Source organism: Dromaius novaehollandiae, chromosome 12 (assembly GCF_036370855.1).
Source record: "Dromaius novaehollandiae isolate bDroNov1 chromosome 12, bDroNov1.hap1, whole genome shotgun sequence".
NCBI lineage: Eukaryota > Metazoa > Chordata > Aves > Casuariiformes > Dromaiidae > Dromaius > Dromaius novaehollandiae.
Genome location: NC_088109.1, coordinates 4,814,008 through 4,830,574, shown reverse-complemented (window position 1 = coordinate 4,830,574; position 16,567 = coordinate 4,814,008). Strand labels below are relative to the sequence as shown.

General features: G+C 45.1%; 1 protein-coding gene across 1 annotated transcript in view; it reads right to left on the bottom strand.

The window, feature by feature from the left end:
- DNAH1 (dynein axonemal heavy chain 1) overlaps nt 1-16,567 on the bottom strand; it is an 83,760-nt gene that overhangs the window by 58,472 nt on the left and 8,721 nt on the right. Inside the window, exons 5-18 of the mRNA XM_026106526.2 lie at nt 16,110-16,266; nt 15,479-15,611; nt 13,811-13,972; nt 13,039-13,291; nt 11,524-11,681; nt 10,494-10,705; nt 8,935-9,233; nt 7,750-7,900; nt 6,927-7,120; nt 5,408-5,633; nt 4,509-4,628; nt 3,652-3,734; nt 2,117-2,258; nt 921-1,076 (exon numbers count right to left, since the gene is read on the bottom strand). Of these exons, the coding sequence (XP_025962311.2) occupies nt 921-1,076; nt 2,117-2,258; nt 3,652-3,734; nt 4,509-4,628; nt 5,408-5,633; nt 6,927-7,120; nt 7,750-7,900; nt 8,935-9,233; nt 10,494-10,705; nt 11,524-11,681; nt 13,039-13,291; nt 13,811-13,972; nt 15,479-15,611; nt 16,110-16,266 (2,446 nt within the window). The remainder of the gene's footprint in view (nt 1-920; nt 1,077-2,116; nt 2,259-3,651; nt 3,735-4,508; nt 4,629-5,407; nt 5,634-6,926; nt 7,121-7,749; nt 7,901-8,934; nt 9,234-10,493; nt 10,706-11,523; nt 11,682-13,038; nt 13,292-13,810; nt 13,973-15,478; nt 15,612-16,109; nt 16,267-16,567) is intronic.

Here is a 16,567-nt window from a genome sequence, read left to right as displayed (position 1 = left end):
TCTTCTCATGCAGGCCTACAACCACAGTGTAGATTCCAAGGGAGAGCAGCTAGCAGAGCTGAGTGTTACATCTTCAGGCCAAAGTTCATCTGTTGGAGCTCTGCCTGCACCATGTGCCTAGCATGAAGAGCACGCACTCCACTTGCCTCAGCAAATGCTCAATTGCAGTAGCAATAGGAGATTCTGGTGGGCAGTGGTCCTTGTACACTCAGACAAAGCGCATGCGGCATGTCATATTGAAACTTGGGTCCTTACAATGAAGGAGGAGTAACCACAGATTGAGAGATGAGAAACGACCACGTAAACTCTGCTTCTGCTCTGCTGCCAGACTGGGATGGATGTAGATGCCAACGACAGATCGGCAGCTGAGCAGCTACAGGGAAAATGAGTGTTTTCAGCTCTAAAGTATTTCCTTAGGAGAACATGCTACGATCTGAGCCCAGCCAGCTGACTGCACAGCACTATGCAGTCACAGCCTTTCTTGTCTATATAACTACAGTAAAAGCCTTACAGAAGTTGATGCATCTTAAATACTGCTTCAAGACGTTCCCCATCCAACTCCTGCTCATTAGCATCACTCAGATCGGAGTATGTACCCCTGAAGTCTCTCACAAAAGTAACCATATCAGGTCTATGAACAGCCTTCCACACTCCTATGGGAGCAGCTCTCTGCAGTGCAGTGGAGTGACTGAGCAGCATGGTCACCCTAAGGGACTGCTAAGCCTCTCTAGGCAGTATGAGATAAACCAAAAGAGTATGAGAGGGAAGAAATGCCTTTATCTCAAATACATGACGCTATGGAGAACTACTGTTCCTCTGGGGAATTATGACTCATTATTTGCTCTACATAACACCTAGAAGGCCCAACAAAGACTAGGGTCCTGTAGTATGCACTGTAGGAGACAGGATCTGACACTTACATTAGTAACCAGCATCCCAAAGATCCTTTCCCTGTTGTTGTAGAGAATAGCCAAATTCTGAAGCTCCTTCTGCTGCTTTCTGATCCGCCTTGCTTCATTAGCCAACTCATGAGCTCGGCTAACATCCACCTGGATGGAAAACCCACCCACGCTCAGCTGGAAGAGAAATGGCAGGCATGAGGTATGGCTCTGAAGCTGAGTGCTGTCTCAGGACATTTCAACTTCTTGGTGTGTTTTTCACTACACTCAGAGGTAAGATTTTTAAGCTCACAATTTCATCTCTCTTAATCTAGTTCTACTTCTGTTTAGACCACAAAGGAAGTGGTGAGGAGAGGACATAACCACAGGTCAGGTAGCTGAAAATGCAAATATGGGGACTGGCTGCTTTTTTGTCTTTGTGACCAATTGTTGGCTACCAAAGGGCAGGACGAGTAAATCTATGTCCAAATTTCTTGCTACTGAGTTATGTTGTCAGCAGTTACAGAATCAGTGAAATGAAAATGATAGCTCTATCAGGTAATTTAGTCTATTTCCAAGAATTATTTAACAACAGACTATCCAGAGCTTCTCTAATCACTTTTTTTTTTTTTTTTTTTTGGAAGTATGATGTTGGGGTGTTATCATTTTGGGAGGGTACTTCTAAGATAACCTAGATCCTTGATTACAGCCTTTCCAAGATGGTATTTTTTCTAGAGGTAAAAGTTTCTGTTGAAAAATAGTTTGCCAACTGTTTTGGTGGAAAGCAGAGGTATCTCAGCTCCAAAACTGCTATTATTTCAGGGTCTTTCTCACAAAGTGTGTTCCCTGACTGAATGCCATATTTTCCCCTTTGATGGCAGCACACTGTGGTAGGTGCTCTGTGGGGAACTGAGTACATAGGAGAAAAAAAAGGAGGTGCATGTGATACCCAGGCTGCTGCTTTCAGAATGAGAATGTTGTTGCACCTTAGTGAACATCTTCCCTGTGAAAAATCAATATTTTCTATGAAATGTTGACTTTCAAACAAAAAATGAAGCTCTTAATCAAAAACTCAATTTTCAATAAAAAGTAGAGGGGGGGGTTTTTGACAGTTTTTTTTGTCCAATACTGCATTGGCCTAAAAGCACTAAAATCTCATCTGAAAGTTTCCCACCTGGCTGATCACAAGAGCTTCCAGCCCTACTTCTCTGGACAGTCTATTCTCAATGGCTTAATACCTGCATCCCCTCCAGTCTCTCTTGAAAGTTGTTTTGATCCATGAGCTGGATCTTGCGAAATTTCTCTTCCTCCTCCAGGTGCTGGAGCTGAATGGACTTGGTTTGCATAATTATTTTCAGGGGCCAGTAACTTGCAGCCCACCTACACTCACATGGTATAACATAAAAGGAAAAAGAAAAGGAGAAAAAAAAGTTTTTTGGGCATATGCTTGAAATGCTGAAAATAACAGAATGAGAAAACCAGCTCCCACCACCAAGGAAGCTTAACACCAACAGAAACACACGTGTTTTCAACAAAGCATATTTTTTTCCAGCTTTTCTTGTTGATACGCTGTCTTTGTGACTAGGCTATTCAATTAGAGAAGGCTCAGGAGAGGCAGAGGGCCTTCTTAAAAGGAAGAAAACCAGGATGTTCCTGAAAAGCTAGGAGACAGCAAAATAATGGTAGGCATCCAGAGGGACTGTCTGTCTTTGAATGTATTCACAAGAAACTGAAGAAAATGGGGTCAGAGTCCTGGTTTGTGGCTTTACAGGGCTACTGAAAAAGCCAGTCTCCTGTTATGCAGGGCAGTGAGTGGCCAGGATACCTCAGCTAAAGGGAAGCCCTGCGTAACAAAGCATCTGCAGAATACACTGGGGAGTGCAATGTAGTTACAGGCTCATGCCAGGGAGGGTTTCTTGGTCCTTGATCAGCAGTGCCCCCCCTATGACTCCGTTTGGACTTCTTAGCTTGTGTGCAATGCCAGCTGCAGGCTTTGCAGCATTTCCTCGTGGTCATATCCTTCCTAGGACCTGGGGATGCAGCGATCCGCTAATTCTGCGTATGCCAGATCTGGCTAGTGGGAACACTGCTAGAGCTGTGCTAAGCAGTCCTGGAGCAGAGCTGATTTCCTGCAGTTGCTGAGTTTTCTTTGCACTGTGCATCCTGTGTTTCCAGTTTCAGGAGCACACTGCATAGACTCTTCAGGTTGCAGACATACTGGATTGAGTCCATGTCATGTGAGAGCAGCTTTCAGGGCTGAGCTGACTTTTGAAGCTTTGTACCTGTGTTTGTGAGTTGACTCTGCTACTGTGGTGCAGTCAAGGCACAATCTGAATAACATAGCCAAGAATAACTAAGAGGAAACTGGATGGATAAGAAATGCAGCAGTGACAATGAGCCATTATGTTCCTTCCTAATCCTTGGCAAACCCTGGGAGTGTTCCTACCTTGGATGTGTCCATGCAGTTTCAGACACAGACTAAACTGCGCACTTACAGACCTTGCAGATATCTCCAAAAAAACAAGAAAAGAGCTTTGGTACTTTAAAGAGGTTAATAGCTACCAGTTTGCCTTGCCCCAGGCCAGAAGACAGCATGAATCCATGCTTCTCTGTAAGCTTCATTTCAGGAGTTCTGTGCTCACTTAGCCTGAGAGGCACTTTGAGGTTCTGCCAGAGCCCTTGATAGACAGACGTATCAGCCCCTGAAGTGCTGAGAGTGGTAGCTGCTGAAAAGTGTCCCATTTTGACAGTGGGAGTAATGCTTTGTGCTCACTTTGCTGTGAAATCTTGTTGGGTGAGGTTGTAAAGGAATTCCTCCATGACCTCGTAATCTTCCATGACTTCCTTGATCAGTTCCTGCACAGGGTGAGAGAAAGAGACATAAAATAGACACCTTCAGACTGTACTGATTACAACTCTCTGCAGTATACCTCATTTTCATGAGACACCTTTGAACAGTGTTAGTCACACACGCTTAATGTGCTTTAGGCTGCTTCTCTGCTGTATGAGCAGTGGGAATGGATTTCCAGCCCCTCGTTGTATGAAAGATCATACCATTATATCGTCCACTGTTATATGTGAATGAAAGGAAGTGTGACCTAGTGGATGAAGTGCTGGACAGAAATTGAGTATTCAGGGTTGTCCTGCAGGTTCTTCCCTTGGCATGGGCAAGTCAGCTTACAGCTTGATGCCTTGGTTGCCCCATTTGTTCAGCTGGAAGGAAATCTCCTTTGCAAATTGCTTTGAGATAACTGGGTGCTAAAATGTCCTGTTAGAAAAAATAGGTTAACAGCAATACTAGCATTTGGTAGCAGAAGTATTTTCTTAAAAACAGCATTCGTTTTTTAGGAGACACAGTACACAAATGGAGAATGGGTCATGAAGGTAACAGAAAGCATACATAAGTCATTTAAGGCAATATTTTTAACTGCTATTTTAAGTTGTTTTATATAGATATTAGCATTCATGGTATGTGTTTTTAAATCTGACAGTTGGAATCTTATGGCCTTGCTTACATAGACATATAAGCAAAAAAGTGGAGTTGTGCTTCTGAGATTCCATACATTGCATCATCAAGCTTACACCCCACCTTCCTTGGTGTCCCTTGTCCATCAGGAGAGTGTGCCCTACCTCCTGCACAGCCAGCTGCTCAGGGACTCCCTTCATCCACTCTCGCAGCTCAGACAGCTCCTCAATGCTGTTTGGTTTCTCATGCATTTTCCAGCTGGTGGCTTTGTATGCCTCACAGATCTGCAGAACAACACAGCAGATCACCACTGCAGAAATGCAGCTTCACCGTGCGGCTAATGAGTTTCATCCAGATGAGGACTGACCTTCCATCAACAAGCCACTGCAAAAGTTTTCATGGCACTGAGCTCAAGACCCCCGATCTGAGTCAACCAAAACCAAGTTAAGTAACGCCTTTTAAAATCAAGTAATTAATCTCTAAGGGGCAAGCTGGAAAACCAGCTATGATCCACCCATGTCCCACTCCAAAGGTGGTCTAAAGGGATGAGTGCTGTTCTCCCCTCCCCCCAAATCTTTCTCCATCCATCTCATTTGAGTTCAGATGGAATGAGACTGCCAAAAAAAAAAAAAAAAGTTGAGGAACCACAGGTATGTAGTTGAAATGATAACAGTAACTGAATTACAGACAGCTGCATCTGCCAGAGGATTGTCTATTGCAGTTATGAGAGCAATCAGAAGGAACTTCCAGTTGTCTACTAGACAGATCTTTTCAATTTACAATGTATTTTATTAGATGGTAGAGTCTTGAAGACTCCTATCTCAAGAGATACAGCTTTCAAGCACATCATTTATTAAATGCACTTGATACTTTATTTGGTTGACTCTTCATATCTCACCTCTTTTGTTTTGTTTTAACACTCCAATGCAATCTATAAAATGTCCTCATTAATGTATCCTCAGTTGTCTTTTGTCAATCCTCAAAATGTCTTTTGAGACCACTGTGTTTGCAAAATGTCCAAAAGACAAGACACTGACACAAGCTACTGAGCCAGGCAACTTACATTCTGCACTTGCAAATGGAGGTTTTTAGCCAGAATGTCCAATATGGAAGTGGCAAGTGCTTTGTATTTTTCGGACAGATTTTGCTTAACACCTTCTGTGATGACGTGGAAGGGACCAATGACAATGGAGCTAGACAGAGTGTTATCCACGTTCTCCTTTTCAGACAAATGCATGATTACTATCCTCCTTATCTCCTGGGCAGATGGACATTGCTCTTCATAGTCTCTGTAAATAAAAACACCAAGGTGACCTGAAGATTATTTTAACATCTAGACTGTTCAAAGGATGTCCACACATGCCCATCCAAAAGACCAAGAGATGAAATTAACAATGAATCTGTTTACTATGATCAGAAACATGCATCTGTTCCAATGTATACAACTTCTTGCAAACAAGACTGAGCAGCTGCCAATGCCTTCTAGATTTTACAACCAAAGATATGATTACATAGGAAACGAGGAGTGTTTGTATCACAGTAAAGTACAGGAGTGCTGGCTTTTAACTTAGCATGGGGAACTATAGTAGCAAAGACATCGCACAGGCTTCAGTGTCAAGTGCATCATGCCAGCAGAGACCAATCCATCCTGGGTTACCAGCCTGTACTGAAGCCTCTGCAGTCCTCTCTTCACTGCTACCATTACCATCTCCAAGCAGATGAAGCCAGGTTGCCTATGCCTGCCTGCAGTGCAGCTATACCCATGTAGTGGACTAGATAGACTCCCAGTGACAGAAGATGTGTATACAAGAAGACACGGAACTGGTAAGTACCTGAGGAATGTTAGGGGGAGAAAGGGAAGGGAATGACTCAAGTCTACAATAGTTTTTTAAAGCACAGTTGGTGCGAGGACAGGATACATGAGCATAGAATGTTTTAGCTGCAGAAAAGGGTGGGGGGGGAAGAAAGGCATTAAGGCAAGGGGCAGCACCTTGGGGGAGGACAGGCACTTGAATGTGTTCTGGGAGGAAAGACAGGAATTTGTCAGGTGGGATTTCTGAGCTAATGATGCTGGAAAAAGAAGAGAGGAAAAAGGGTTCAATACCAGTGTTTGGACTGACTGGAGAGAACAGGAAGCCTAAAAAGAAAGCCATTAAAGTAATGGAGGCTGAAGGACAACACAGGTGTGAAGAAGAGTTTTGGCAGTGAAAACAGGCTGAAACAAAACATTATTTTCTACAGAATGTTATCAGCCTGAACAGACATTATTTGAAGGAGGTCAGAGTCAAGTACGCTAACTGGATTTTCAAGCAGGATGAGTCATTTTTATGGCCAGTAATATCTCCAATTAAACTTACAAATACGACATAAATGTGAGTGCTGTCAGAGGTGGGAAGAAATTCTCACTGTCCCCACCCAGAGGCTGTCTCCTATGGCTGCCTGATCTCAGGTACATACGTCTGAGGCATGTCACCTACACTCGTGGGCTCAGAACAGGTCCCACCTTCTTGCCACTTCCACACAACAGCTTCTGAAAAGGCTTGCTGTTTGGGTCAGAGGTGCCTCTGTCAGATGCCACTTACTTTATGAAGAACTGGATGTCTTGGTTATTGAGCTCTAAGTACTTCTCGTATTTCTTGGCATAGGCTTGGAGGGGGATCAGTGCCTTTTGCATGGCAAATCGTATAGTTCCACGTAGTTTTTCCACTGCTGGTTCATGCAGGTCCACTGATTCCAGCGAGGGTGTGCCCGTGATAAATATGTTCTCCAACACATACTGGAAGAGTACAAGGGGAAAGGTCTTTTAGGGCCAGCAAAGCTAACCATGCAGTTCAGCTTGGGAAGAGACTTCAGCTGTTCTCCACCGAGCTCTTAGGAGAGGGGTGAGACAATCATTAGTGGCATCTTTGAGAAGTCATGCAGTCCATCCGTCTACATCATGTCAGGAACTGTTTTATTTTACTCTCCAAAAAATGAGGATCTAGGGAGATAGGTCATCCATAGTAACAGGGAGAAGGATGCATATGCAGAAGACATCTGCAGTAGGCTGATGGCATTGGAAGAGGTGCTATTTGCTTATAAGTCTGTTTTTACCAGCTGCCATGCAGTCAAGGCAACCAGGCTGCTTAGGACATGTCTCCATAGAGCCCTGCAGCACCAAAGCAGAGATACGCATGCTAGATTTAAACCATGTAGAACAGTTACAGGGTAGGGGTACATGGAGAAATCCTGTCTGAGTAGAAGTGCATTAGCACAGTGCTGTGCTCAAATTAATTAAATTAGACTTCCAGCTATGTGCTTCTGCAAGCTTTCTTCCTCAGTACAAGACTGGAGATGGCTATGCCAAGATGCATTGCACTGAAGAATCTTGCACAGCTATATCATGGTTTATGCAGAGTAACTCACCTTCTCCAGGTGTGGGACAGTGTGGGTCACCAGGATTCCCTTATTGAACAGAGAAATGAGGGACTTCTCAAAGTTCTCCAAGGGGGTGCTGAAGTGAACACCACTGCTGTCTAGCACCAGGTCTACTACAAAGAGTGGATTCTTTCGTGGTCTGCAGTGGGAAGAGATGAGGAACGACAGAGCTGCTTTTTGAGAAAATGGCACGTGACAATATTGCTATGGTCTTGATACTTAAATGCCTACTGGAAAGGAGAGGAAAGCAGAAGAGAGGAATATTATCCCATGCAGATGAAGGCATGACACACTGTACTCTGAAGTTACCAATAAAGACTTTGACATCTCTCTTCTATCAAAGGAGAAAGGAGTGGCAATGACGACATACCAGGATTCCCAGAAGTCATAACCTTATGATGAGAATCAGAGCTGGCTTACAGAGAAACTGCAGAAGCCCTTCAAATCAGGGATGCAACACTCCCAATATACTTCTAAAACACACCCTGCAGAAGTCAGCAATGACTTCTTCCAATCTCGAATTTCACCAGCATGGTTGAGAATCAGCTGAAGTCAATGTCAAGACTTTCACTGATTTCAAAGTCTCTGGTCCAGGCCTCACTTAAGTGGCAGGCTTTTCTTCTTCCTGTTTTTACTTTCTAAACCTTCCTTTTTAATACCATGAAGTTCAGTAATCCTTAAAGTAACACTCAAAGGAAAAAATCCCAGGCACGGTGACAACCTGAATTTGGTATACTTTAGAGATCCCAGGACAGATTCTACTCCTGAGTTTTAATCCAAGAATGGAATTAATTAGCCATGAAGTCTCCTAGTATTCCTCACCCTGGTCTCCAAAAAGAAGCTAGCCCATAATTACATGCTTCCTCAAGAGTGTTGGAAGCATTCATTTGCTAATCTTAAAAACAGTATGTCAAAGTGGGAGACCTTGGCTCTGTTGGGCTAACTCATACCACTAAGGCAGCAACTTGAACTCTGTACTAACAGAGTAGCCAGCTCTGTGTCATTCCTCCAGACTCAGGTGGAGAAGGGGCAGGGTCAGATGGTGGGATGGGGAGAACAGCCCAACCTAAAGCCTCCATCCAATGCAGAGCTTGCTTGCAAAGATGGTAATTAGAAAGAAGAGGGCAATTCTCTGCTCTTTCCACTCTTTGACCTTTTCTCTCCCCTCCTTACTTGTACGGACTATTGATGAGATCGTCCCCCCACTCCATATCCTCTGAGCAATTCAGGACACCATGGCAAGCATCCAGTAAAAGCTGGGTGAAGCTGACCAGTGAGTTCTGAACCAAAGAGCGCACAGAGTCCTGCAGGTTGAATTTGATGCGCTTCATCAGTTTATGCAGCTTGGACATCTGGTAGACATAGTAGTTGCTCTGTTCCAGGTTGTACCAGCCTTTGCCTATATCTCTCAGGCAGCTTTTTATTGCAATCTTCAGAGTATTGATCCAAGTATCCTTGAGAAACATCTGAACCTAGGGCAAAGAAACAAAGCAAGCTGTGTAATCCTCCAAGAGCTGATGGAAAAGCAGCGTGGCCAGGGTTAGCTGCTAGCTGGGAATGCTGGACCCTTCTCTGCTGTGAAAAAGGAAAAACGTTCTCAGAGTGGTGGCAGCTAAACAATAGCCCTCAAATCCATGCACACACATGCGGCATTCGAGTCTGGCCATACATCTCCTTCAGTGACAAAAGTATTGCAGAAAGAAAGCTGATACTAAAAAGCAGGAGAGCTCTATTATTTCTTTTTATCACAGTTTGTTCTCTCTTCTGTAGAACAGTATCTCAGGAGCTGCCTGTGTCAGGGTTCCTCAGAAGAGGTTGTGTAGACAGTATGATGAGCAAGTGAAGGACAGAATTTTGTCTTCTCTTGACAAGTGGGGGGAAGCAGCCAAGGGCAGCAGCAGCCTGCAGTGTTTTAATTTATTAAAATACCACCACCAAGTGTCACTTTTGTTCCAAAGGCAGCTGTTGTTTGCATGCAATAATACAACCTCAGTCACGGAGCAGATGACAGCGCTACCTTGTTGAAACAGCATGGGACTGGGAAGGAACAGCCTCTGTCACTGATTTATTGCACAACTCTGGGTAAGTCACATAGGCGCTCTGTGTGGCCATATCCAGTGTGCAATGTGCCACTCATTTAGATGGCATGAAAATCTTCTGGTGAAAGTTACCACAGAATTAGAATTTTTTTCCTAGTCTGTTCATTGGCATTTGGAAGCAGAGTAATCTAATTAAACACATAAAGAACAGTTCTTAAGAGTGGAGGAAAGCATTACTCTCATTAGTGCTTTGGAAGAATCAAAGCTCTTGTGCCTTGCAGCTAAAAGGAATGGGGAAATAACAAAACAAAACCAAAAAAAAAAAAAAAAAAAAAAGGAAAAGGAAATCTCACAGTGTCAGCCAGGACTGTAATGTAATCTGCATACGGACAAAGAAAAGGAAAAAGGGGATGTGTAGCTATGCGGCCACTTGTCCAAAGCATGACTAAGAGCATGGCTGGCACTGGCTGATGCTGACTGAGAGGCTATGGCTCCCTCATCCCATTCTCTCCACTTCCCAATAAATTTGACGTTTTATTATGCAAATTCCTCCCTCACATACAGTATCTCCTTTGAAAGCTCACCCATTTCTAGGCAGTCAGCAGTTGCTGAGTCTGTCTGATACACTTAGAGACCCCTGTTGGCTGCCCCACGTGTCCCTCCCCCCACCCCCCCAAGGTTTTCTCCTCTCACCTGAGTGAAAGTCTGGGTCTGGATCTCTTCAAACTCCTCCAAGCGGACCTGTTTGGCTAAAGTTGAGTGGAACAGAGACATGATAGCTGCCTTGTTGCACTCATCTTGCACATGTGTAAGGGCAAGGATGACTTCTGGTCTGGTCAGGAGTGAGACGAAGCTGAAGTGTGCTCGTTGCTCATCAAAAGGATATTCTGGGATGTAGATGAGCCCTGGCACCGGACAAAAGAACATGTTATTGCCTGCAATGGCCATTGCAGTTCCTGTTTGAGAGGAATAGTTTCTATTACAGCTCCCTTTCAGAACAGGGCTTGTGAGACAGACTCTCCTTCCGTGCATGGGCCTTAACATGTAAGCAGTTTCAGCAGATGGCTGGATGAAAGGGTCTGCTCTGAAACTTTCTGTGGCCTCCCATTAGAGGCTGAGGGGACTGTCTTGGTCCCTGATGTTCCTGAGGGTTAGGCTCATGAAACTTCCATGATAAAGAACAGGGGGCTTGAGGGGCTTCCCACTGATGCTTCAAGGCTCATCTGAGTCATCTCATCTGGTAAGAGGCCACTCATGTTGCAACTTTTGAAAGATGAAAGTGCAAGGACAAAACCCCTTTTTCTACGGTCATTTTACTCTGGTCTGGGGGTCTGAAAGAGTTTGGGCCTTCTTTCATGCATAAGCTACAGCACAACTGAGCACAGCAAATGAAAGGCAGTGAGCCCTAACATAGTGTAGAGTGGAAGGCAGATATGCTAATCACATTACCTTGCATTTGCTGCCATTAAAGGTGCACTTGCAGAGTTACTGCAACTACAAGCGATGGACGGTAATGTGTTATACTGAGGTAACCTGAATATGCAAATACACCCTAAAACCCAGCAGGCATACTCCAAAATCTCATATCATCTCCTGCTGTGGTCCCTTATGAGCCCTAATCATCAATGTGAACCTGACAGTTTCAGCAGCAAGGTATGAATCCTATCATAGATACAGGTCCTACACCATATCAGAGTCCAAACTACTTCTCTATGTCCCATACCTTTCTCTGGCACTTTCTCTTCATCTTTGTCTGGCAGGGTAACATAAGAAAACATCTGAGGTTTGGAAATGACAACTCTGTCGAAGCTGATCTTGTTCATCGTACGTTCATAGTCTAATCTCACTTCTTTTTCCAGGCAGCACAAATGATCTAATACCCTGTTACAAGGACATGGAATCAATGACAATCCACAGTGTTTGAGCAAAACTGCATGTCTGTACCTTTACTCCAAAATCTACCCATCAATTGCTTCTCCTGGATTTGTTAACCCAGCAGCTCACCCACTACCAAACGCATTAGGAGAGCTGTGCGGACAATGGAGCAGCCAGCAAAGCTATCAACTGGAGGTTTAATGAGAGAGGTAAGTGGAGACCTGCGACTAGGACTGCAGCCTTCTCAAGTGTTTTCTCAGATCAAAGTAAAATCTGCAGTAGGTGTTTTGTGCGGAGAGAAGCATTACAGAGAACAGGGGAAATAACCAAGAACTGATGAAGCTGTCTGGTAATTGTAGAAAAGTGGGCAACGTGGACTGTCCTCCCAAGCATCTCCTGCTGAACACCTCTTGAGGACACCAGTCTCCTGACCCAGGACGTGTGCAAGTGCTGAAGCTTTGCTCTGTCTGCCCTGTGAAGTCATCATCTTTCACCTCAAGCAGACAGGGTACTTTTCTTTCTGACTACATTTCTGCTCACAGAGACCAATTACTCTCTTTCCAGTTCAGGCTGGCAGACCACACAGCCCTTCACACCTTCCTGTCTGTAAGCAGGGCAATCAGTCACGGCTCATTCCCAGTAACACTATCAATGGCTCATGATTCATCAGTCCAGGGACTCTTAAAGCTCCTTCCTGATATGAAATGCATTTCAAAGAGACACTGTCTGAGGGACACTTATTTGTATCTAGGTAGAGATCTCCTGTTCTGTTTGCTCCACTAGTTCACTGTGCAGATCTTTTGATTTGTTTTAGCAGCTGTTAACAGGGAGAAGGGCCATCAGTGGACAATTGCCAACCCTCTGGAGGCAGCTGGTGGTCTGCAGATCAGTTCAGAAATGACTGATCTGTGTTCTGGAAGCTGTTAAGGAGTGTAAATGAAAGTGCAGCCTTCTCTCAGCATTAAGCTGCCCTGTATTCATGGAACTGCAGAAAGCAGGGCTGGCAGGGATACTGCAAGGTCAGCCAGGCCAGTGCTGTCCATCCTGCCTGCTGTTGAGGGCCACTCAACTGTGGTGCAAGCATGGCTCGGAGATCTGCACGTGAAATATATCTACTTCATCTGGGAATGCTGGCAGATTATCTATCCTGCACGTATGTCATTAGGATTCCCATCCTACCTATATCTGATGAAGCTCTGGGCAAGAGGGTGGCATGCACAGACTTGAAACCAGATGAAACCCATGGGCTATGAATTGGATGCTCAAGATCTGCCTGCACCGCTACCCATTCTGTATCCCTGTGAAGCCCTATAATGTTAATGAGCTGTAGGCTGAGAGCCTAGATGTGTACTTGATACTTTACCGCTTCTCTTTCTTCAGGTTGGGCGTATGCACAGCCAACAGCTTCATCCTCCCCAGGCTCTTCTCGCTGATGCTGTTCAGCCCATCTGTGGGCATGCAGTCCACATACAGGTGGTAAAGCAGCAGCGCCTGCGTCTTCTTACGCAAGCTGTTGGCAGAAACTACCCGCTGAGCAAACACCCGGGGATCTTCGGCCAGAAACAGCAGGCAAACTCGTGGCACCCAGTACTGACATGGCAGCAATGGGTCTCTTCCTGGGAAATGAAGGTAAAGCTTACAAGAGTCTACAGAGAAGAAAAAGCTCAGAATGGCTTGCAATGCTGACAGCAACTAGTTGACTGACAATATAATTGGGTTGGCACACTGGAGACCAAAATGAGAAACTGGATCTGAGGACAGCAAGAGACAGTATCATGGAATTAGCAGCATCTCCAACCCTTTCAAAAGGTGGGTACTTCATCTTAACCTGTCAACACCCTGCACTGGCTCAGGAAGACCAACATTTAACTTTTCTTGAAGGCAGGGAAGGAGAGAGATAAAGGAAAGGTATCTTCATAGGAAGGGCTTCAAATAGGTTGTCAAAATAAGGTGTGCAGTTCTCTCCCCTGGGGGTTTTTCAGGAGAGGTTAAACAGACATCTGTCAAGAATGATGCAGGGAGAGGGATTAAATGACTTCTTGACATCCTTTCCATATATACCTAGGACCAGTGTGGGTAATGGACTGGCTCTCAGAGTACATGTCAGGGTCCAGAAGGCCTTTCTCGGAACACACCTTCTGGAGTTACTCCTCCATTGAGGATGGGTCTCCTTTCTTCATCTCTCACCAGCCCATTCTCATCTGTTTTATGAACCAAGTAGAGCTTTGTCTCCTTGTCGTAATCCAGAACACCAACATCAGTCCACTTGTAGATTAACTTCTGGCTTTTGGGGTCCTCTGAGGGGAGTCAAGCATTAAAACAGGGTTAGTCCATTCTCCTGAGGGCTGCAGCAGTTTCCTGATCAGATTGGTGGGGCTGCAGTCAAATTCATTTACTATCTCTGTCCATCAGTCTCAGATAATTTCTGCAGTGATCAACTAAATAATGAACTCGGGTCTCGCCGCTTAGCAGTTCCAACTGTTTGCGCACACCAGTGCCCTCCATTTCCCTCCTCGTACCCATGTGGGCTATCCTCCCATCTCCTGTTTCAGGTGCTCCCACTCACTCTTCCCTGCCCTATCCCATGCTGGGGTTTTGTATGCCCCTACATCCTCTCTTCCAGCTCATGCCTGGGATCATCTCTGCTTCCCAATTTCTTCTCCCCTTAATCCAGGACTCCTTGTCACCCACACAGGCTCTGTGGGGATACCATTATCCTTTCCCAGGAGAGGCTCTAGCCCTGCATCCCCCTCCACACAGAAGTTCTCATTCTTTTGTTTGAGGGTATGTGCAAACCCGTGTCTTACTCTAGTCTGTCATTTCTCTGGGTCACTCCTGACGTGCCTAACTCTTAAATGTTGAGAGGTGCTAAGCAGAAAATGGCGGGGATAGCGTTATATGAAGGTGAGAATGGATGTCATTAACCATTGCTCTGAGCTGTAGACATTTGCAACAGTGCTGGCACTATATGGGTGTAATCTCACCTTTCCCAGGGCCAACAGGGTCTGGCTACTTATGCCCAGAACAGTCTACTCAATTTGGGGATTTTTCAGGTGTAGTGTTCCCCAGGGCAGCTGCATACAGGCAGACAGAGCAAGCAGAGCCCAGCCACCCAGGTCCTGGCTGGCTGAGGATTCACCCAGCTTCCTGCTTAGGTTTTGCAGTCAACCAAGCCTAAGGAGATTGTCCCAGTGCTGCAGTCAGTACCTATGCCAGCTCCTGTGCTTTAAAGCTAGCACAGATGTGTTGATATGAGCTGCAGTCAAAACAGGACTCTGGTATAGGTGTACCCAGGGATGCTTTCTCAGTGGGAAGGCTCTGAGTGACAGGACAGCAGATGTCCTTGTTACTTAATTACCTCCAGATCACAGAAATCCCTGGATTTTCAGAGCAATCTGAACTTGATTTCCAATTTGCAGTCTCAGTGAAACCCAGGCAGAAGATACTCTGTTCAGATACCTACCTAACTCCATGATGAGACCAACACATCAAGAAAGCACACAGAATTTTGACTGTAGTGACTTCCAGCCACAGAAACAGGTGGGGAAAAGTCAGAGGCTACTTCTAAAAAAAACAAAACAAAACAAAAAAACTAGGAACAGTCAAATCCAGGGCAGGACTGATAGTTGTCCAGATTCCTGGTCTCTTGCTGTGACTGCCTGAGCCTGTTTGGAACTGAGCTATCGTTTTTCTGCTGATCAGAACTGCATTCATCATAACCTAAATGTTCCCTTCTGCTCAACTGGCCCATAATTATTAGCTCCTCTCCCCCAACTTGAGCAGTAGTTTCATTCAAGCTTTACCATGTCCCAGTACATCATCTGTGGGTAAAAGTGCTTTTCCAGGCACTGGCTTTCTATTGTGAGATCCTGGCTCCAATCCTAGCAAGATCCACTCTTCTGGAGTTCGGCAGTCATACTCTTCATTGTCAAATATCTAAAAAGCCAGGACATAAGTGAAATGAAGTCTTGTTTCAGAGAGAAGAAAATATCCTGACACAAAATTTAATAAGAGGAGAATTAACACACAGATCTTAAATGGGCTGTAAGAAGGGGAACCAGCTGAGGTGCAAAAGCTGCACAGACCTTTGATCAACAGCCTTCTCCCAGAAAGCAATTATCTCTACCTCTAGTTCTTTCCCAGGGAGCCGGCGCCGTCTGGAGGTCTCATGCAAAAACAGTGCTGACTGCCGCATCCAGAAGCAAACATGAGGCACCTTTTCTTCGGACACTCAAGTGACAGTGAGGAGCATCCTCAAGGGCTATTAGTTCTGATGGAAGTTGTGGGCAACCTGCAGATGCTCAGCATCTTATAGATATTTTTCAGGGTCCAAACCCCATATCAATGACTCCTAAGTGTCCTGCGATTCTCAGAAAGAGCCCGTGGTGTCAGCAATGAGACAGATCACAAAGAGTACCAGACGTACTCCCTTACCTTTAGTGGAAGGTAGATGGGAAAGATAGGATCTCTCTTGTCCTCAATAGCTGGCATATTGTCAGGCTCGTGGTGCCTTGGCATCAGCTGATTGGAGTCTATCCCCTCATTGGCTAAGAGCTGAGCAATATCAAGGCTGAGATATAGCCGCCTTCTCCTGTTTTGAATTGGATGAGAAAGTAACCACTTAATGACCCTGAAATTGCTCCTGTGCTTATAACACCCCCCCCCCCCCCCCCCGGCACCAGTGTTGCAGGCTCCCCAGAAGGCATAAGAGATCACTGCAGCTTTATCATGAGACAGGCCAAAATACCAAAAGTGGGACTGCAGAAGGCTCCATTGTCAGCCTAATCCTGTTGCCAATAATAATTACCAGTTAGCTCTGGACACTGAACTTGGCTGATAGGCAGAAGCATCTGGTTTCAATACAAAGCAAGTGCTGTGGGGATCAGCCTCTC